General features: G+C 39.2%; 1 protein-coding gene across 1 annotated transcript in view; it reads right to left on the bottom strand.

The window, feature by feature from the left end:
* Positions 1 to 2,446: 2,446 nt before the first annotated feature.
* pitrm1 (pitrilysin metallopeptidase 1) overlaps positions 2,447 to 23,215 on the bottom strand; it is a 74,399-nt gene continuing 53,630 nt past the window's right edge. Inside the window, exons 20-27 of the mRNA XM_069914674.1 lie at positions 21,582 to 21,682; positions 20,551 to 20,680; positions 15,578 to 15,649; positions 14,134 to 14,246; positions 11,226 to 11,351; positions 9,459 to 9,604; positions 6,915 to 7,017; positions 2,447 to 3,094 (exon numbers count right to left, since the gene is read on the bottom strand). Of these exons, the coding sequence (XP_069770775.1) occupies positions 3,001 to 3,094; positions 6,915 to 7,017; positions 9,459 to 9,604; positions 11,226 to 11,351; positions 14,134 to 14,246; positions 15,578 to 15,649; positions 20,551 to 20,680; positions 21,582 to 21,682 (885 nt within the window). The 3' untranslated portion in view covers positions 2,447 to 3,000. The remainder of the gene's footprint in view (positions 3,095 to 6,914; positions 7,018 to 9,458; positions 9,605 to 11,225; positions 11,352 to 14,133; positions 14,247 to 15,577; positions 15,650 to 20,550; positions 20,681 to 21,581; positions 21,683 to 23,215) is intronic.

The following is a 23,215-nucleotide window of genomic DNA, read 5'->3' as shown; positions in this document are numbered from 1 at the left end:
ACATCAAGAGGTTCTTTATCCTTAAAAGTGTTCAGAGGCCAAGACAGGTAAAGTGAGCTGAGCCAACTCGTGTGACAGAGTAGTTAGAGGTGGCTTGGGAGGAATTCAAAACAGAATTTTTACAGGACTTTTGCAGAATGCTTTTTGCAAAGAGAGCAACAAAGTGGCAAAATACAGGTTGCCTGGGAGAGCATATGATTTTTGCAGGCAGGCAGAGAACAGTTTTGCTCTTCGAGGGAAAGTGTGAAACAGACAGGAGAGACACAGAAATCAGTTCCAGATGGCAAAGCTGGCAAACTTTGGAAGGCTGCCTGGTCAAAGGAGAAGACTGGTGGTCTGAAAGGTGTCCTGAAAGAAAGAGGACAATCTGGTGAACCCTGAAGGGGGCAAGTTTCTTCAGCAAGACTGATTGTAAAGGAATCAGGTGTGGATGTCCTGGAAAAGGAATTTCTCTCTGAAAACCAGAAGAACCCTCCTGAGTGGTAACCATTTGCCTGTTAAACACCAAAGCCTGTTAATGCTAACTTCTGTGCACAGAACAAGAATTGCCTGCAACCATTGAGATTGGATTGTGATCCAAAGAACTTTTCTAATCTTAAATATGCATGACACACACCTGTGCTTAGTATTAGAAGGGGGATTAAGTTGGTTAGGTAGGTTAAGTAATAACTTAAAAGTTTAATTCTGTTTTATTGTTCAATTATTAATTAAAAGCTACTTTTGTTTAAGTAACCCTGTGTTGTGGTGCATATCTATTGCTGTTGGTTTTTGGGGTCCCCTGGAGGCTCTCACTCCCCTTGGGGAGTATGCACTCATTGTCTTTCATTATTGTACAGGTCAAGGGTCCCTGTACGTGGACGACATCACCGTCTTCTCTGCGGATATATGATCAGTCTGGATTTGAATCTGCAATTTGAATCTGCATCAGGTGCCATGGGTCAACAAAAAGAGCGAGGCAATGCTCTTTGGTAACAGGCCTGAGTGAACCACCATCCCCTTCACAGTCAGAACTGACTATCTGAAGGTGGTGAGGAACTGGTTTAGAAGGGTTGAGGCATATACTAAGAATTGGTCAGAGTGGATTACCAAGGTCAACCAAAAATTGGGACAGTGGGCATGGTGCTCCCTCTCGATTACAGGAAAGAACTTGGTCATCAGGTGTGAGGTGTTCTCGGTGCTGCGCAGGTGTGGACCATCCTCGCCCCTGTGCCCTGGCAGTCACCAGAGCAGTGTTCAGATTCATTTGGGATTCCAAATGGATAGGATCAGAATGAATGCCAGAAAAGTGGAGCAAGGGCGTATTCAATGTGGCACTCATCCTGATGACCACCTTAGTGAGTGGCTGCATCAAGCTGTGCATGGAACCGAAGTACAAGGGTGCCAAGTGGCGCAACATGCTGAGGTTCTATCAGTCCTGGGTGTTGCGAAGGATAGGACTGGTCCTATTGCTGCGCAACATCCCAGTTCACTGGACTTTGCCAGACTACCTATTCTTCGTGGAACCAATGGACTCTTCATGGACATTTTGATGCAAACTTGATAAGGAGATTTAACCATTCGAGTCATAGAACACTATAGCACAGAAACCAGTCCCTTCACGGAAACGTTTTTCCAAGACAACATCTTCGACCTCAAGGCTATTAGGCAGTGCTCAGTGTGGAACGTCCAGCAGAAACTGAGAGAAGAGGACTTGAAGGATCCAATGGGATGGTTCCATGAGCCGACCATCCAGGTCATCTGGTAGAATGCCTCATCACCAGGGTTCATACCAGGTCTTGGCTTGGCTGGCGGTGAGAGGTACCCTCCTGGTGAGATCCTTCCTGGATAACTAGAACATCATCCTCAACACACGCTGTCCTCGGGATAGCTGTGGTGGGGTAGAGGCCGTTAGCCACCTCTTTACTGAATGTAGATTTGCAAGGTGGATGTGGAGAGGGGGCTGTGTTATGTTTCATCTCCAGCAACAGCATGACAGAGGACTCCCTGTTCTTGGGGGACACACTCTGAGTCCGACATCCAGAACTGCTGGAAGGCCATCGACTCAGTGGAGGACGCCCTTTGGTCGGCCTGAAAGCTGTTGGTCCTTCAGCACACTGAGATGTCTGTCCAGGAATGCTGTTGACTGGCACATTCCAGGCTGCAGGACTATGTGCTGAGGCTTGGGACTGTGGGGAAGGAGTACAGTTTAGATGCCACCCCCTGCCCCATTACCAGGTTCTGAAGGGCTGACAATGAGAGGAAGTGCCATAAATCAACAGGGGGGAGGGTGGGGGAACAGGAACTTCAAGGTGCCACAGGCATACTTAACAATAATGGAGTACCAAAGGAAAAGATAAATTGTAAAATGTACTGTGATGAGATGATAATCACCATGTAAGTTATTTGAACAGTTCTTTTTTCCCCTGTATTGTATATAATTTACGCAGTATGATGGAAACGATTAATGTACATCCTTTGAACAGTTTATTTCCTGTATTGTATACATTATGAATTTATCACCTCTCCCACCTCTTCTGGCAGCTAGTTCTTTATACGACCACCTGTGTGAAATGTTGTTCAGCGAATTTTACCTTCTTTACATGAAAATTTATTTTGAATTAGCAAAAAATATAAATGTTAAAGTGAGGATGCTTTGTACAAAATCAGTGTTGAATTAATGATTAAAAAGCAATTTCAACAGATTTGGAAAGATCATATTTCTCTATGAGTATGGCAGAATGTATGTAATTAACAACATTTCACCTCGTAATTATACAGAAAATAATCAGCCCAATTTTGGATATATTACTTGTCTTATCAAGCATTTGGAATCCATAGCAGCTGCAAACTAAGAAAATGAGGTAACAAATCCATTGAATTATATTATTCACATCATCCTAGAATTGTCTTAAGATCGCAGAAGAATGCAGTTTCCACATTCGCCTCTTTCATCAGTTCTTGATTCAGTGTTCTTTGGAGAAGTGCCAACCTCATTAGCATCAGTTCTCCTCTTATCGTGTATTACCTCTGCACCCAAGTTGGTTCTCGTTTGATGGATTCACTTTCAGGACCTAAAATTGCTGCCCCACTTGTGCCATGTCCAGCTGTCAAATATCTGACAAGGAAAGAACAGCAAAAAGAAAAAAAAACTTTGTTTAATTGCTCACTTTGTGTTAAAATATTATAACAAAGTGGCAAAATGTGTTTATGCTCTCACTTTTTATTTTAAAGTTAAAAGTTCTGAAATACAAGCTGCATTTTTTTTAAAAAAGGAACTATTTATCTTCACTGTACCAAAAGGTAGTGAAAAACTGTTTTCCATGCTATTCATGCAAATTGACCTCAATTTAGTCCAGCGGGTTGGGCAAGTATAAAATAAGGGTTAGAATTAAAGTGCACACAGGAGTATTAAAGAAAAGTTCAAGGCATTCAATACTATTGGAAAGTTCACTTAAGAGCCTGCTAAACAGGGATAGAAACTGTCCTTGAATTTAGAGGTGCTTGTTTTCAAAGTTCAGTTTGTGGTTTGTTAGAATGGTCGAGACTTTCCTTCCTTCACGTTGTCAAAGTAATTGAATATGCAGTGGGGGGAAAAAAAGGGCAAACAAAATAATTGGGTTGCAGAGTCAATGCAAGCGCAACCATATTAGGATAATAGGGCAGAAAAACAATTGAGAAGCAGTGCAAAGCTTTCTGTGTAATCACTGGACTATAGACATTAACAGCAGGTATTCAAAACATTGTCTCTTCTAATGGGGGAGTGAGAAAAAGCTGGCCAAACAGGTTTTCTGTAAGAGAGAGGGAGAACTGGTTTCTGCAGCTTGTTTTAAAACCCCATTTTGAAGACGGGTTGTGAGATCGGAGTTCAGCCTGATGTGGCCCACGCAAGAGGAAATGACTGGTTAGAACGTTTCACCCTGAAATAAGGGAAACAAAAAGGAACTAGAAGAGGAGCCCGGAACAGTCTATGTTGCAGTCTCTCGATGTCTGCTTGAGCAAGCCGTTCAAAGACCATGTGAGCAAGGAATGGAATGCATGGATGTCAAGTGTCAATAAGTCATTTACAAAAGGTGGGGCAATGTGGGCTGCATCACTTGATGTGTTGTGTAACTTCGTGCTCAAGGCATGGGACAAAGAGACTGATAATAATTTTAAAAGTTCAGTATCTCTTGTGCAATTGATGGCAGAGAAGATGATTTATTGTGGGTCATTCATAACAAAGCTGAAACCTCCTCATCAGATACAGACTGGGACCCATATGATGACTGGTCAAACAGTGAGAGAATGGACGTGCTTGCACGATTTTTGCTTCAGTCGATGATAGCGAGTGATTTTGAAGGGTTCTAATTGTATTATTTTCAATAAAAATCTCAATGAAAATCTGTCAGTCTTTTTTTTGATTTATCAAGGGTCGACTTACAGATCGATTGGTTTTTCATGGGTTGACTTGTATGCCGGATCGACTCGGATTAGATTTTGAGCTGAATTTAAGGTCTCAAAAGTATATCCGGTGTACAAGCCGACTCCATTTTATTTACAGATGCCATACAATTAATTACATTATATAAATTTCATTCACAATTTATCATACATGGCTTTTACAAGTTTAAAAAGGAAAGTAGAAAGAAAATGAGTAAAGAAGCCCCTCAATCTACCTAATCCACCCAGAAATCCAAAGAAAAAAGAGAAAAGACCTAAGCCCTCCAAAAATAGGAAAAAAATGGAATGGATAGTTTAAAAAAAAGTTCTGGAAAGATTACTTAAACCAACACGTTATAACAAATTCAAATATGTACATTTTAAATTCTAAATATACCAAAATATCCAATATTATTCCTAATTAATCATATATCAATTAAGAATCTCCTATCTCTTCTATCATCCATTTTAAAATTCCGTGTTGAATCAATTTTCTAGTCAAATAAAACATCATCAATATAACTATATTCATAGACATATTAATGGTAGAACTCCCCACTACTGGCGCTAAAGAATATAGCACAACCCCCCCCCCCACCCCCACTATCATGTGGGATGTAGCTCATGGCCACAAACGAGCCCATGAACAGCAGCCGATGGACTCCGTCACCCTTCACCTCCCAGGTGTTACATCAGAACAAAGTCTCTAATTTACTCATCCATGGCTTCATTCTGAATAATTCCCTCTCATTTTCTCAGCCTATTAAAGACAAAGTTTCCACAAAATTTGATGCCTGTTTGTAATCCATAAAAAAAATTATTTTTGCCATCCGGTAGTACAATCTTCATCATCGCTGGGTAACATAACGTAAATTTGTATTCCCTTTCCCAAAGATTTCTCTTGACTTCATTTAACTGTCTCCTCTTAGCTAACAACTGTGTAGTAAGGTCCGGATAAAAGAAAACCTTTGAACCATGATATTCAAGTGGGCTTTCTTTAATCTTACTTCTTCTGCTGCTAAGACTAAAATCTTTTCCTTGCCTCTATATTTTGAACACTTAATTACTATTGAGCGAGGTTTTTCATTCGATTACAGCTGTGGTCTGAAGGCTCTATGTGCTTTTTCGATTTCAATCAGAGCTTCCAATTGATTTACCCCTAGAACCTTGGGTATCCATCCTTGGAGAAACTTAATCATGTCATGCTTTTCTTCTTCCTCCAAACCAACATTTTTAATGTTTTCTTACTAAAATTTTCCATCTTTTCAATTTTTTTCTGAATTTATCTTACTCTCAACAATTTCTTCCTTAACTTCAGACTCCAATTGTTCCAGCTTCCTTACATTTTCAACCTTTTGTTGAATTTTGGAACTTCCTGATTTTCCTCACCTTTCATTCATATAGTCGCATCATGTTTGTTGGTAACTGCTTGTACTTTTCATTCATATCCTTAACCTCAGATCTTAAATATTTTATTTTTTAATTTATCTTCGTGATTCTACATTTCCCATCCCATCTCTTGTAATTCACCTCTTTATCCTTCTGTATAGCCTTAGATTCATATTTAACTTGTTTAACATCTTCATACACTGAAGTAACTTCAAATCTTATTCCCTCTTGTCCTTATTCCATAATTTTTGCTCTTTTTTTCCAAATCCTTCTAAAATTGATGAAACTGTGGAAAAACATTGCTGTCGTCACTGCAATCAATCATCTCAATTGAATGCGATGATCTGTCCTTGCATAAAGAATCTGCTTTCCTTGCCCCGGCGCCATCTTCCCCAGCCCGCAAGGTTGGTCAGACTTGCTGCTGTTCTCGCAACTCAACTCTCTGACGGGTCCTGGTCATCACTCCAGGTCCAGGATTTCTCTGCATCAAAGGCCTCTCTTCATATTTCACAGCAAAACCTTCATCCGCTCCAGCAACAATATTTTTTTTCTTTGAAGGCATTTTAAAAGGTAAATGGACTGTTCTCATATTCTTATTTTAATCTGTCTACTTCATTTAGATAATAATTTTCTTCTATTTTCCCAGGAGTTTTAGGATCCCACGACCTATGTCCTCTGCGTCACATGACTTCCACAACCCTTTTTTTTTAATAAGGCAATTTTGTTTGGATTCACGACTCTATTTATACACTGAAATATATGGTATTTGCTAATGAATAAACCATCAAAAGTTACCTGTTCATCTCTTCTTTATTCCTCCTTAAATTTAAATTTTAAAAGTACTACTCAAAAATCCAGAAAATCTAAACCGACCCAGTCCAGATTTTAGGACTTTTACTTCAGGTGTTTGTTTTTTTTAAAAAAAATGTAGACTAGACCTGCAATCAGTAATAGGATTGAAAATGTTTTCCATGAACTGAAAATCAGGGAATTTAAAAAAATAAACTATATTAAAAATTTGCTTAAGATTTTCTGGAAAAGCAGAAATAAATGAAGTAATTTTGCCTTTTAACATTCCAGGATATATATAATATATATATATATATTTTTAAAAAATAGCTACTCACTTGTTGGCTACTTCTATCAAATCATCACGGTCAACTGCGAAGAGCTGCTGCCGGCGCTTCAGCTTCATGTCATCTGAGATACCATAGAGAAAACGGTCTAATCCTGGTGAACAAAGAAAAAAAAGCAACAAGGTTTTCATTGACTAAATTCCTTTAATACTCTTTGGCAATTCTGAAATGAGTTTGTGTTTTGCGTCATGCTCAATCACCCCAATTGAAATGCTGGCACACTGAAGATGGCAGTGATTTGTATCAGCTACATCTGTGTTTGTTGAGAAGAGACTCCCGAGATATAGGTTAAACTCCTGGGGTTCATCATCAATCTTCAGTATTTGTGGGACAGGGGATGGGTGGGAAGCAGGGGCAAGATGATAGAGGAACTTTGTTTTAAGCAGACCTCTTGCACCTCTGAGCAAATCAATGATCTGGAAACTGAGGCAATTTGAGCAGGAGGGATCAAAGATCAAGATCTCAAACTCTATATAAAATAAATGATGTACTATTTAGCAGCGATTATTGCCCTCTGATACCCTTTTGACACATGGACTACCTCAAACAGGCATTGGAAAGATACCATCAACAAATTGTTAGCTAATTCATCCAAATTTACTGGCGGTAGAGCCAAACTAACATTAATATAAGCCTCTAGGCCAACAGCCAATATGTGGAGAAGACAGTGTTGCAACCTGAATAGCTGCTAACCTCAACTTCAGGGATATGGGTTCCATCCTAACCTCTGGTGCTAAATAGAGCTTGCATACATTTCATCCATTTGCTTTGCTTTCTCCCTGGTGTGGGGCTGATCATAAGTCACATTTCTGTTAAGTGGCAGAGTCTTGGAGTGTTGATGGGAGAGAATGAGTACAAGTAGGTGCTGGTGGCCACCATGGACTCAATGACCTGTTTCTAAGCTGTGCGAGTTCCTCCTACCATGACACTCTTCCACATCCCTGCCAAATCCCCATCACAAAGGCATTGGTTGCACAGCTGACACTGTATTCTCAAAACAGAGAAATTATTCTGACTTCTCCTATGCAAGAGGTGCTAGAGGAGCAATATAAATGAATCAATGATTTCAACCCAGATAAGTGTGAGGTGATGCATTTTTGAAGGCATAGTGCATGGTTAATGGTAGGATACTTAACTTGGGGTCCAAATAAATAGATTTCGCAAGGTTGCTACACAGGTCGATAGGATAGTTAAGAAAGCCCATGACATGCTGGGCTTCATTAGTCAGGGGATTGAGTTCAGGAGTCATGAGATGATGATACAACTCTATAAATCTCTGGTCACCTCATTACAGGAAGGATGTGGAGGCCATGGAGGGAGTGCAGAGGAGATTTATCAGAATGTTTCCTGGATTGGAAAACATGTTAGCAGAGCTAGGACATTTCTCTTTGGAATGAAGGAGGGCAAGTGGAGACTTAATAGTGGTCTGCAAGATTATGAGCGACATTGATTAGATAAGCAGCCAGCATCCCCCCCCACCATCAAGGTGGGAGCAGCAAACACCAGAGGACAGCTGTACAAAATTAAGAGAAGAAAATTCAGGGGTAAGTCCCTCCCACTCCACCCCCCCCCCCCACCTCACCCCATAAAGAGCTGTAGGTGCTTAGTGAGGAACATTTAATACACTCTTAGCACATGAATGAAAGAAAAAAACCTCACTCTTAAGTTTTAAGAATAAATTGGATAGATACATGGAGAGGCCTGGAGGGTGCACGTCAGTGGGACAAGTGGTATCATGTTTCGACATAGACTAGAAGGGTTGAATGGCGTTTTCTGTGTTGTAGTGTTCTTTGTTGAGGTAGCGAGCGTTTAGTTTGTTAGGTATATATAGGTCAGCACAATATTGTGGGCCCAAGGGCCTTTACTGTGCTGCAATGTTCTATGTTCCATCTCTCCTCGAAAAGAAGCATTGTACCCAAGGAGAGGTGTGTATCCATGGCCTGTGACTGTTCAAAATCAAGATTGAGTATTTGGGTGGCACTGAGAATCTCAAGTTCTTTTGTTGGGAGTGCACACAAGCCCGCTATAAAATGCAAGAGCACCCAAGCTTCCACCCACCAATCAAAAACCTTCTTCCTCAGTCATGTTAATGTCAGCATCCCACATTCCTACCCAACGGCATCAGTTACAAGAACCCTTCAAATCATCCTCAACTGGCCAAGAAGAAAAATGTCAGACTTTTTCAGCAGGTGCGTGGCAACCAATCTTAACAGCTAAAAACAGGAAGGTTATGATTTTGTCTAAGGGCAAGATGGGCAGAATGAAATCAAATACAGGAACATAACCTGGCTGCTTCTGAGATGCCGGATGACAACTCATTACTTAAGTATTCATAATTGGGCTACATGGCTTCACTTTAATCATCAATCTATTTTAAGCTACGTAGAGCTTGGGCTGTTCTAATCCAACAACCTGTCACAGGCTGTGCCCCACATGTTCCTTCCCCATAAACACCTTCTAATGGAGCAGGATTTGATTATATCTCCGACTCACTCATCTTCTATTGGCCACATTAATGATCACCAGCATTCTTACCCTTGTCTGATGGTGCTATGGGAGCATCCACAGCTGAAAAGACAGACAGCTTAGCTTCATCAATGTCTTCTTGTGTAAATTTTCCTGCTTTGGCCCAACTAATGCTTCTTTTAAACACGGATAATGTATCGAGAGAATTTGGATCTCTAGAAGATTTTAATTTAAAACAAACTCTTGTCATTTTCTCATTTTATATTGTCAACAGATCACCATTTTTTCCATAGTTTATAATCTTCCAACAGACCACATACATTTTCTCATTGATGAAAATCAAATACATCACAATTAGACAACAAGATCCTCGAGAACCCTGCTGCTCTTGAGCAGCTGAAGGTAGAAAAATGCTATTTGAAGACTACAACAGTGGAGGGAACAATCGAGGTTACTTCTTAATTATACATTAAATTTACTCTTCACCACTTTGTATCCAATTCAGTACTTTTACTCAATATTGCTATAAGAGATGATTGAAAGATTCTAAATACTTTCAATCCTTTAAATCTTGTATGCAAATTTCCATCACTTGAGTTTATTTGAGGTGATTTTTCATTCATATTATTGGCCATTGAAATAAACAATGAAAAAGCCACACATTAAAATGCACATTCTGAATATCAAAAACTTCCATTTACTGAACTTATAATAAAGTATAGGAATGATATCAAATTTAGCCAAATCACCAGAAGATAGCAGGACTGATGACCAAAGTCTTGGTTGTAGAAATATCAGGCTTGTTCTAAGTGAAATGTGTCTCAGCTTAATCTGAACTTTCACAAGCAGGTCGATGGAGAGTGTTGAAAATGTATCATGCACTTCTTGCTTCTAAAAACTGACAAAAGTGAAGGAAAGGAGCAACTAGGGGCATCCATCATGCCACCAGCCTCCGAATCCAACATTTCCCCACAATTTCTGCCACCTGCAACATGATCCCATCCACCACCAGGCTCATTTTCTCCTCTCCTCCCCGCTTTTCTCAGAGACCGCTCCCTCTGTGATTCCCTTATCCACTTGTCTTTTCCCACCTATTGCCTTCATTTTACCTACCGCTGTGACTGCAGGAAATGTTACACTTGCACCCACACATCCTCCTTCAACAGCTCAGGGTTCCAAACAGTCCTTCCAAGTGAAGCAACACTTGACTTGTGAATGTGCAGGGGTCATCTACTGCATCCAGTCCTCCCGCTGTGGCCTTCTCTATATTGGAGAGACTGGCAGATCGTTTCATTGACTTCCTTCACTGTGTCCACTGCAATAACGGGGACCTCCCTGTGACCAACCATTTCAATTCCACATCTCATTCCCACTCCAACTTGTTTGTCCCTGGCCTCGTACACTGCCAAACTGAGGCCACCAGCAAATTGGAAGATCAACAGCCAATATTCCATCAGGGTATTTTCCAAAGAGATGGAATTAACATTGACCTCTAGCTTCTATTAGGCCCCTCACCTGACCCTCTCCTCTTCCCCATCCCTCTGTTTCCTTTCCTCATGCTCCCCACCATTTCCATTCAGAGCTACCCCCTGCCCCTTCTTCCCACTTTCTCACCATCTTTTTATTCATGTGCCTGTCTGCATTTTGCTCACACTTTGATATGGGGCTAAGTCAAAAATATTATGTCCCTTTGCTTCCTGTAGTCACTAGTGACCTCCGAGTTTCTCCAGCACTTTTGTGCAGTACAATCACAGCATCTACAGACTTTCCTGCTAAACTACCATTTTAGTTTTACTTCCCTTCACAATTCATAGTATTTTAAATAATCACTGATACCTGTAGGAATAGAATGAAAATAGTCCACCATTGCTCAAGTTTGCACCCCCTCCATATGCGCCACCTTTCTCTCGGATTTCACCATGGAGGAATTTAGCAGTCATTAGTCTTGCAAGAACAGCAAGCCTATAAACAAAGGATTAATTAACCACAAATGCATTTATAACAATACAACTGTACTACATTGAGAATGAGAAAGGCCAACCAGGGAACATGAAAATAATGGTGTCTCTAACAAAGCCCACCAGCATACATCCATCATTCTGCAATAAGGAATGACAAGCCTCTTATTTACTTACTCTTCCCCAGGATATTCACACAGAATGCTGGAGAGATTGGTGTCGCTAGTAAAGCAAAGAACTATACATTACAGCACAGTAAACAAGCTCTTCTAGTTTGTGACGAACTACTTTTTTGTCTAGTCCACTGACTTGCACCCAGTCTATTTCCCTCCATATCCTCCCATCCATGTTGCTGTCCAAATGTTTTTTTGAACATTTTTAAAATTGAGCCCACATTCACCACCTCAGTTGGAAACTCATTCCACATTCCCATTACTCTGTGTGAAGAAGTTCCCTCTAATGTTCCCCCTAAACTTTTCCCCTTTCACCCTTAACCCATGTCCTCTGGATTGTATTTCACCTACCATCAGTGTACAAAGCCTACTTGCATTTATCTATACCCCTCATCGTTTTGTAAACTCTTATCAAATCTTTCCTCATTCTTCTACGCTCCAGGGAATAATGTTCTAAACCGTTCCTTGTACTCAGTTCCTGAAGTCCCAGCCACATCCTAGTAAATCTTCTCCACACTCTTTCAATCTTATTCATGTAGTTAGGTGATCAAAACTGCTCCAAATTTTTTCTCACCTAAGTTTATACAACTTTATCATAACATCCTAACTCATATTCTCAATACTTTGATTTATGAAGGCCAATATGCCAAAAGCTCTCTTTACAACCTATCTACTTGTGATTCCACTTTTAAGGAACTATGTACCTGTATTCCCAGATTCCCTCTGTTCTACCGCACTCCTCTGTGCCCTACTATTTACCTTGGATGTCCTATCAAAATGCAACACTTCACACTTGTCTACATTAAACTCCATTTGCCATTTTTCAGCCAATTTTTCCAGCTGATCCAGATCCCTCTACAAGCTTTGAAAGCCTTCCTCACTGTCCACAAACCTCCAATCTTTGTATTATCTGCAAACTCGATTATCCAATTTATCACATTATCATTGATATTGAAGACAAACAACAATGGTCCCAGCACTGATCCCTGAGGTACCCCACTAGTCACAGGCCTCCAGTCTGAGAAACAATCATCTACCACTACTCTTTGGCTTTTCCCACATAGTCAATGTTGAATCCAGTTTACTACCTCACCATAAATACTGAGCGTCTGAACCTTCCTAACTAACCTCCCATGTGGGACCTTGTCAAAGGTCTTACTAAAGTCCACGTAGACAACATCCATAGCCTTTATTTCATCACTATCTCTCGTAACCTTCCTGGTTAGATTGGTTAAACATGACCTAATAAGTCGTTAACTATCTAATATCTTAGGACACCTTCCAATAATATACCCACTACTGGCTCAGGCTCAATTACCTGGATTACTTTTGGAATCCTTTTTAAACAATGGAACCTCCAATCCTCTGGCACCACACCTATGGCTAAGGGCATTTTAAATATTTCTTTCAGGTCCCCTACAATTTCTACATTAGTCTCCCTCAAGGCCCAAGGGAATATCTGATCAGGCTTTGGAGATTTATCCACCATTATTTCCTTTTGGAAAGCAAGCATCTCCTCTTTTTTTACAATTCCACAACCTCACTGCTTGTTTTCTTTACTTCCCTAGATTTTGTGCCAGTTTCCTGAGTAAATACTGATACAAAAAAAATCCAAGATCACTCCTTCTCTTCTGACTCCATACATGACCAACTACTCTAATCATCAAGGGTCCAATTTTCTCCCTTACTATCCTCTTGCTCTGTAGAAACCCTTGGGATTTTCATTCAGATTGTGTGCCAACATAAACTACCGTCTTCTTTTAGCCCTCCTGATATTGTTCTTAACTTTCTTCCTGCATTTTTTATACTCCTCAAGTACCTCATTTGCTCCTTGTTGCCTATACCTGCTATACACCTCTTCTTTTCAACCAAATCCCCCATATCTCTCAAAACCCCAGATGGGGTAGCCACCTCGTTAACTTTATTCTCCTTCCAAGCCAATTTTACTGTCCCTATCACAGTCTAACATTAGTCAACTTAGCAAGCACCAGAAATAGAAAGGGGTATTTTTATCTCAACATACAGCAAATTTATCTCTCAAACCATGAGGAGCCACTTTTAATTCCACTTCCTTCCCAATATACTTACAAAAAACACTGAATTCTGATGTTAATTTCATTTCCTTCCATGAATGCACTACTTAAAAAAAAATGGGTGTGAAATTTTGTCAATTTTATCCTTATTTAAATAGTCTCTGGGAGCTGATGTTATTTTCATTCCCTTCTGAAAATAAAGTCAAGATTGGTGTCTTAACTTGTAGAATGGTTTAAGCTGTTTTTCAGATCAAAATCTCAACTTTATAAACTAATTTTCTTCTCCTTTATTCTGCATTCAAGGTTGAGGGGGCATTTAAATAGAGTTAGTGGCAGGTATCTGGAATGGAACAGCAGTGGAAGCAGATACAACAGTAGTATTTAAAAGTCTTTTAGACAGACATTTGGAACACTCAGGGGATAGAGGGATATGTGAAAGAGCAGCCAAGTCTTAGTTTAAAATTGCGCATCATGTTTGGTGCACACACGTTGGCTGAGGAACTTGTTCTAGTGCTGTACGTACTATGTTCAAAGTTCTTTAAGAAATTTAACCGTGCAATTTTATGCTAATACAACTTACTTGGCAAAATCAGGATTCATATAGGGGACTGTGCGAATACATTCACTAACATAATTCACTGGGAAGGGAAGCTGGAAGTGTGTCTTCATTTGGCAAGCTTTGAAGGTCGGTTCCTAAAAGGAGACATGGAGAACTTTAACATTTTCTCTAACCATTGTGGAAATTCACAGAAAGAAATAATCTTTGTAAAGGAAAAGAATTCAAAAATGTAGTTCTGACAAGAGGTCAACAACTGGTCTTCTTTCCGCAGATGTTTCCTATTCCTTCTGAAAGTTTCCAGCATTTTGTTTTTAATTCAAGCACTTAGCTAATTTTTAATTAAATGTAACAGCTCCACAACATTCCTTAGTAAGATATTAAAGTCAAAACAAAATTGCTGCAGCATCTCATCTACTTTAATACGACACATCAAAACAAAAACAATACTGATTTTAAATATGAAGTTCGGAAAGTCAAAACTCGGCATGCATACAAATAAGACAAAAGGTTAGTAGTCCACATTGACAGGTACAGTGAAATCCCAATTTTACACGCCCCGATTTAACACAAATTTGGATATAATGGGATGAGTCATTGGTGTTCGCCGCCTCCCCCCTCAACCAGGGAGGAGCGTCGCCCCTCCTCCCGCTGGGCAGGGGCGGGAGTGGGGATCTCGGGCAAGACACGGCAGTTCCAAACACAGAGGCACATGGGTTTATACACAGGCGCTCCGATATTTCAATGTACTGGATCATTGGGTAAAGCACTGCAAAGAGATTTGACACACTACAACCTAGCGAAGGTTGAGTCACCCATCTGTCTGCTATTTGTTACTCTGACCGACTATGGGGTAGAGTTGTGCTCGCTCCACAAGTGTTGTTCTTGCTACTTTGAAACATGTTTAAACATGCTGCTGAGCAGCATTAAGGTATGAACACTCAACACTGCACATTGTTTCCTGCTAGGCAAAATTGCCATTTCTGGTTTACTAAAAATTAATTTGTGCGTTAATTTCAACTGTAACAACGATTTATTGAAATCCAGATTTAGCGCGACCCCACTGTTTTCGTGATGAGATTTTATGGACGTCAACGCCACACTGTAATCATTTGGCGAACATGAATGGATTCAGGGGATTAAAGTGTGAACAAATTTAATATTTTAAGCAGAGGTTCATCATAATGCAATAATATGAATATCTGTGGTATAAATTTGCAAATTAATATAGGAATCTGGTATGGCAAAATGATAACAAGCAGACTATATTGTGAGCACCCAAATACAGTGCAGCACAAATATTCAGCCACTCCGATTATTTAGTTATTTCTATCAAAAGTAACAGACATTTAATTAATCGTGCAGAATTTTTTGCAGAGTCAAAAACCAGTAAAGTTGCTGCAAAAAGTATTTTACATTTGAACATTTTAGGTTCAATACTTTAGATATTTCAACAGGTAAGCCTTACAAACACCAGCTTCTTGGTAGCTTTTGAACTTCCAGATATTTCACTCCCAACATCTTCAGGAACGAGCGGCTTCTACAAAAAAAAGGCCAACCTTAGTTCTAAATTTTAATCATTTTAGTTGAAATTGAAAAAAACATTTACTGCAATTTGGAAAAAAAATGCTTTGTTGTGCAAACTTGGCAATATTTCTTTACACAAAGAAGAGAATAGAGTTGTACCATGAAAAAAACACCCAAATCTTTAACTGTTTTGTGAATGGCTTTGAATAGAAATCGAAGAAATCAAGAGTTAGAGAGCATGACACCATTCCATGATGACTTGCTGAACTAGTTCCATTCATCTGCATTTTGGCCAATACCCCTGCAAACCTTCCTCATGCATGAACTTGTCTAAATGTATTTAAAAGGCAGTAATTTCACCCATCACTATCATTTCCTCTGCAATCTTGTTCCATATACTCAGTATCTTCTGTGTAGAAAAAAATTGCCACCCACCACCTCCCCCTTCCAAAGTCCTCTCTCACTCATTATGCCCTCCAGCCTAAGAAACCCCTACCCTGGGAAAAAGTCTGTGACTATCTATGCCCTAATGATGCTATAAACTTCTCACCCTTCAGTTGCCTTTGCTCCAGGGAGAACACTCCTACTAATCCAGTCACCCCTTATAACTCAGGCCTTCCAATTCTGACAACATCCTTGTGAAATTTTCTGCACCTTCGCTACTTTAATCATATTCTTCCTGTAGATTTATGACCTGAATTGCACTCAATATTTCAGGTGCAATCACACTAACATTTTAGTAGGCATGTGACAATGATGTCCCATTTCCTCTACTCAATTCCTCATCCAATGAAGCAAGGTTTTTTTTAAAACCACCGTGTCTACCGATGTCACCACTTTTAGGGAGCTATGTACTTGCACCTCCAGGTCTCTTTTCAGTACATGCAATTTAGTTGAGACCATTCAGTAGTACAATTATCAACTACAAACCAACATTGCTCAAGTCAGACCTTTTACTGAAATTACATATACATAAATCACAGAACAACAAAAATAGGAACAAGACTTAGGCATCTGGCCCGTCGAGTCTGTCCCATAATTCAATACAATTATGGCCAATCTGGCTAAGGATGCAGCTCCACTTATCAGCCTGTTCCCCATGACCCTTAATTTTTCTATTCGAAAAAAATCTGTATCTTTCCGATATTCAATGAAGAGGCCTTCACTGTTTCATTGGGCCTGAGGATTCCACAGATTCACTACTTACCAGGAGGAACATTTCTTCCTTTTGTTTAAAATCTGCTCCTTTCAATCTTCAGGCTACGTCCCCTCATCCCTGTCTCACCTGCCGCTGGAAAGAAATCCTCCCTACTTCCATCTTACCTATTACTTTCATAATTTTATGTCTAACATTTCTGATTATTCTAAACTTCCATGAGTATAGCCTCTCTTCATGTTCAGAATCATCCTGGTTAATCTCCTCTGCACAGCCTCCAAAGCCAGTATATCCATTCTCAAGCAAGGAGACCAGAACACATTAGCCTAGGCCAGAACAATTACAGTAGAACTTCTTGCACTGAAATTCTTGCAATGAAGCTAGACTATTGAAAGGGTTTCAGATCATTTTCTCCCACTGATATGGCTTGAACTGCTGTGCTGTTCCACCAGATTGTGCTTGGCTTTAGATTTCAGCACCTATAGTTGAGTCCTTTAGCAATAAAGCACCAACATCATATTTGCCTTCATAATTACCAGCTGCAGATTAACTTTTTAATGCTTCGTGCACAAGCACTCCAAGGTCTTTCTGGACAACAGCATACTCCAATTTTTCTGCCATTTTTGATCCAATCTTGGTTTCTTTCCAAAGTGGATGACCTCCTATTCCCTGACATTGTACCCCATTTGCCAGATCTGTGTCCATTTACACACCTCTCTATCTCTCTGCAGCCTCCGACCCCTGTGCACAATGTGCTTTTCCAAACGTTGACTGCATCAAGCAGTTATTGTTCAAGATGATTTTAAAAAGTGATTTGGAAATAACTATCAAGTTACCTTACCCTCAAAATTATAGCTACAATTTAAAAAAAAAAGGATACTTTAGAAATTGTATTTTATTGTCATTCTGAAAATCACCCACATCTTTTCAATGGTATTGATAGAGGTTGCAGGAGGCAGGGATGGGGAAACTAGTTTTGAAAGGACAAGTTTTCATGCAAACTAAATACTGTGAATACAGGAAATATGACACCATGAGAAACCAGAAAATAGATGTGTCTCCTTTTTGTTTATTTATTTTTTAAATAAAGCTGTCAAGTTTTCAAAGAAATGTTGAATTCAGTTCAATGTAATGGTTCTGAAAAATAGTGACTGCTCTAGTAGCTGGGATTAAAGAGAGCACAGATGGCACACTAATTTTAGTAAAATTTGTCTCCAATCCCCAAAGTCAGATGGTAATCAAGGACTAATCTCAGGTTGCTTTAAATTAGTGGTTTTCAAACTTGTTTTTTCACTCGCACACCACTTTAAGTCATTCCTCTGCCATCGTTGCTCTGTGAGGAGTAAGGGATTGCTTAAGGTGGTAGTATGTGGGTAGGAATGGAAGGTTGAGAATCACTGCTCTAGACCCAATTGTGACTGAAATATTTTGCTTGAGAAAAACTGACATTGGCCCATTTCCTTTGGAGTTATGAAATCATGCACATAACGAGTCAATGAGGTACAATTAAAATTGGTTTTCAAACTCTTTCTTTCCATCCACATACCCCATTAATTAATCCCTTACTCATCATAAATGAGATGGCATTAATCTTTCAATGAAATCCACTTGTGTACACAGGCATGCCTTGGAGAAACCAGATTTGCATTATGACAATTATGTATTGAGATTCATGTCTTTCAATTGAACTGAATTCAAGGTTTCTGTAAAACTAACAAATTTAATAAAATACAAAGAGACACATCTATTCCAATTTTAAATAAAATTCATCTGAACTAAAGTTAATAGCTCAGATGAATTTTATTTAAATTTGAAATAGATGTGTCTCCTTTTTGTTTATTTATTTTTTAAAAAAAGCTGTCAAGTTTTCAAAGAAATGTTGAATTCAGTTCAATTTAATGGTTCTGAAAAATAGTGACTGCTCTAGTAGCTGGGGTTAAAGAGAGCACAGATGGCACACTAATTTTAGTAAAAATTGTCTCCAATCCCCAATAAGTCGAAGAAAGAAAGTTCTTCTGTCAGATGGCATCGAAATATTTACAGTAACTGTAAATGTAGCATGTTGAAAACCTGACAATTCAATATCCTTGTTTCACCTGTGTACTACTGATTAAACATAATCCATGTAAAGGAAAACTTGTCATTGTGAATGTTTGTCCGCTAGATAAAATAATATTGAAGGCATGAAAAGGACGAGTAATTCCATGACTCCTTTTCATTTATTAACTTGATTAAATGACAGAAAATTACAAAAGGCAGATGTGGAATTGCAAATTTGCTCTCAGATTCAAATATGAAAGGAAGACCCGTCCCATACTGATATCACTGCAATACAAAATGTAATTAACGAGTTCTTGAATAACAGTAGTAGAGAAATTTTAAAAAGTTTACCACTGAAAAGTCCACTTTCAAAAGAAAACCTTCAGTTATGACATTGATCCATATCTTGGGTGGATGTGCATGGGTTACTCACCAAATTAAAAAAAATAACATGCAGCTGCTGTGGTCTCCATAAATTTAGATTTACAACAGTCGAAGAATCACAATTGTCCGTTAAAATGAAACCTCAAAATTAATTGTTGGGAAAGTTTCTAGTATGATTCTTAAAGCAGTTCACAGAGCAAAAGGATTAATTTAGCTGTTTGTTACGCTGTGCACTCATGGTGACATTCCACAGACTTTTGTTTTGTTTGAGGGCAAATGAAATGACATAATTGTGACATGAACCCAAAAACACAAGAAAATAGGAGTTGGCCACTCAGCTCCTCCAGCGGATTCTATCCTGTCATTCAATAGGATTCTGGTTAATCTGCCTCAGGCCTCATCTCCCCTTTTGTGTCAGTGCCCCATAGCGCCAATTTCATGATCTTTCAAAAATGTATCAACTTTTAAAAATAGTCCAAATGATCCATCTTCCACAACTCTAGAATGTAGAGAATTCCACAAATTCATCATCTGAGTTTTAAATAACCATTACCTAATCTTGTAACTGCATGCCCTTGTTCAAGATTCTCCCACTAGTGGCAACATAAAATATTACAGCACAGTACAGGCCCTTTGGTCCATGATGCTGTGGCCACTGATAGGAACCAACTCAAAACCATATAACCATTTACGGAGCGGAAACAGGCCAGGTTGACCTTTCGAGTCCGCACCAGTTCACTAGAACAACTCCACTAGCTCAAACCTCCCGCTCTCCGCCAATAACCCTCCAACCCCCTCTCCTCCACGTACACATCCAACCTTCTCTTAAATGACAGAATGGACCCTACCGCAACTATCTCATTCGGAAGATCATTCCATTCTGCCACCACTACAACATTTTTACAGTTAGCTGCAGTGAAACAATCCCATCATGATAATATGCAAGTTCACACATTAAAGCAAACTCCTTCTTTACCTTAAAGTCAAAACCTTCTATTTATTCTTGTATCCATGGTCCCTTTTGTACCAGCCTCCACCAGCAACTCTGGCAGGGCATTCCAAGCACCCACTACTCTCTGTGTAAAAAAAACCCCAGCCTACTCCTGACTTTCCTCCCTTCACAAATAAGGTTGAAGTAAATGTACAGAAATATATTCCACAAAGAACAATTACAAGTCAAAATCAAACGGCAAACGAGAGGACACCAATGAGAAATTCAGAAGTCGAGAACAAAATGGGCAATCATTCTCCCTTGATGCAGGGTAAACATTAGTTGATACTGTTGGACATTAGGAGATTCAGTCCACTGATTTTTAAATGTTTTGAAACAGTACCTCAATAATATTTGAACGGACCAGTTTCTTTTCTTTCTTTTTCTTTCCAAATCCAGGAATATTTTTCAAGAACTTTTCAACTTCTTTTGATGCTTCAGGAATTTCTTGTGGAGTGGCATTCACTGAACATCTAACCCAGAACAATGCAAATCAATAAGTTATGTGCATAATCAAACCAGCCCACTCTTCCAAAATAGTGACGGTTGTTATTCACTATAAGGAGAACAATGCCAAGTGATCTCAAGAAAATCTTTGGTATTATGGTACATTTAATGTCATGTACAGTGATTTCACCAGAAATAAGATATTCTTTAACAAGATGGAAACTTCATTTTTTTTTTAAACATGAGAATCATGGAGCACCTACGTAATTAAAAAATTGAACCATAACTGAACAAGCAGATTTTTTGTTATCTACTTTAAATGCCATGTGTATAACAGACTGGATTTTAACTTTAACATCATCTCTGGAATACAATCTCATAATATAATTGACACAATTTACTTTGTACAGTAAAACCCCAGTATGCTGCACCTTTGGGGATGGGTAGATAAGTAAATTTTCCAGTCACTTGAGATTGCGTGTTGTGCGCATTGACCACTAAATGAGGGGGGGTGGGGAGACACCAATTTTAAACATTCATATTTTTTACCTATTTATTTGCTGCAATGTTTTTGACAGTTGTTTTAATTCCTGATAACAGGGATATTACTGTATAAAGACACCAATAAATTGTAGGTGCACTACAATAGCAGAACCATCATGAGTGGCAGGTGTAACAAAATGGGAAAGGCAAATCCAGGCAGAATTCAACGCTTAGAGGTTCTAGCAAAGTAAAACAATAAAACAAACTTGCAACGATTCTCAAATCTTAAAGATGATGCTATAAATATAATACCTGCATTATATGTTTCTGAGCTACTGTCCAGACCACTTGACTAAAATAATCTCACAAAAGGATGAGAACTTTGAAGTGATGTACATTTTATTTCATCTGGCTATTGTGGGCTTCTGAATATTAAGCACTCACCGCATGTTTTCACTGGTCATTAAATGCATCTTAATACGTGGCAGTTTGCGGAGAAGAGTTACCAGTTCAGGCATCTCTGCAATTCTCTTCATGTGCTGAACCTTTGGAGGAAAAAAAATATTCTGTACACCTGTTCCAAGATAAGTTTTCACTACTGCCCAAAGAGCTTAGAAATCAATGAACATAGGATGCAATCTAACAAAAGGTGTCCAGGAGAAACAGAAAAAGTGCTATCCAACGCAATATCTTTTTAAAATCACATTTGGAGATCATGTCATTTCAATGGTACATTGATTGAGATGAAAATTCATGTCTCTGGTACCTTCTTAGAGAAGTTCCACATCCTTAACACTGATTGGGTGAAAGAATCTTTCCTCATGTTCCTTCTGATTTTTCAATCATTTTTGTTTACAGTGACCCTCTCCTCTTTAATCTCTGTCAAAGAAACAGTTCCTCGTTTCTTCAACACTTTATATACATTCCAATCAAGTTTTCTCTGTTTCAATGAAAACAGTTCCAAATTACAGTCATACAGCCCTCACAAGAAAATAGGAGTTGGACTTGGCCCCTCAACACTACCCTGCCAATCAACATGTTCATGGCTGATCTATACTGGTCTCAAATGATGTTCTGTTCCAGTCCCTCATAACTCTCAATTCCTCATTCTTTCAAATATTTATCCATCTGCATTTAAATATATCTAATGCTTAGGCATCCACCACCCTTGAGATAAAGAATTGCACAGATTAACTGACATCAGAGGAGAAATTTCAACACACTTCAGTTTTGAACGACCAGCCCTTTATTTTGCATCTCTGCCTTCTCAATGGTGACTTACACACTAGTAAAAGCATCTCAACATCTACTCTAGGGGTTCCCAACCTTTTTGTTCCTCTGTACCCCTTGGGCATTTTTATAGGTTCCCGTGTACCCCTAAAAATGAAGGATTGAAAAAAAAAAACCACAACATTGTGCAACTTGACTGCAGATTACAACCACAGTAGTGGTTATTCTCTCAGACCCAATGTACTCCCTAAAAAGTGTAAATGTACCACTGGGGGTACATGTATCCAGGTTGGGAACGCCTGATCTACACCCTTAAAAGCTTTATTTCAGAAGAATGTACACCCTACTTTCTTTTAAACTCTAAGAAATACAGACTCAAATTGCTTAGCTCGTCTGGATGGGACAACTCTTTCATCCTGGGAAATAGCCTGCTGAACTTCCTTTGGGCAGCCTCCAATGCCATTATATTCACCTTTAAATAAGGGGATCAAAATTGTGCAGTTCTTCAGATATAGCCTTACAAGCACCCAGTAGAACTGTAAAAAAAAAAATCTCCCTATACTTAAAAGCCAAAATGGTGTCTTACTGCATTAAATTGTTGGATCTGCCTATAGTAAGGTAAAAACATCATGAGATGGGACTGGAGAAGGAGTCACCCGGTACTAAGGAGTAACAGGATGCAGGTGTGACCTTGTACGCTCAAGATAAGTGTGGCAATAACAAGATGATGTGCAGCAGACTAACAGAGAAGGGTAGCAACAGCTTATTCATTGGACAATGTAATGGTATGATAATTTACTAAGTGCGTGTCCTGAGGTATAAAAAAACCACTTGCTGATATCAGGGGA

Source organism: Narcine bancroftii, chromosome 1 (assembly GCF_036971445.1).
Source record: "Narcine bancroftii isolate sNarBan1 chromosome 1, sNarBan1.hap1, whole genome shotgun sequence".
Classification (NCBI taxonomy): domain Eukaryota; kingdom Metazoa; phylum Chordata; class Chondrichthyes; order Torpediniformes; family Narcinidae; genus Narcine; species Narcine bancroftii.
This window is presented reverse-complemented; position numbering and strand designations above follow the sequence as displayed.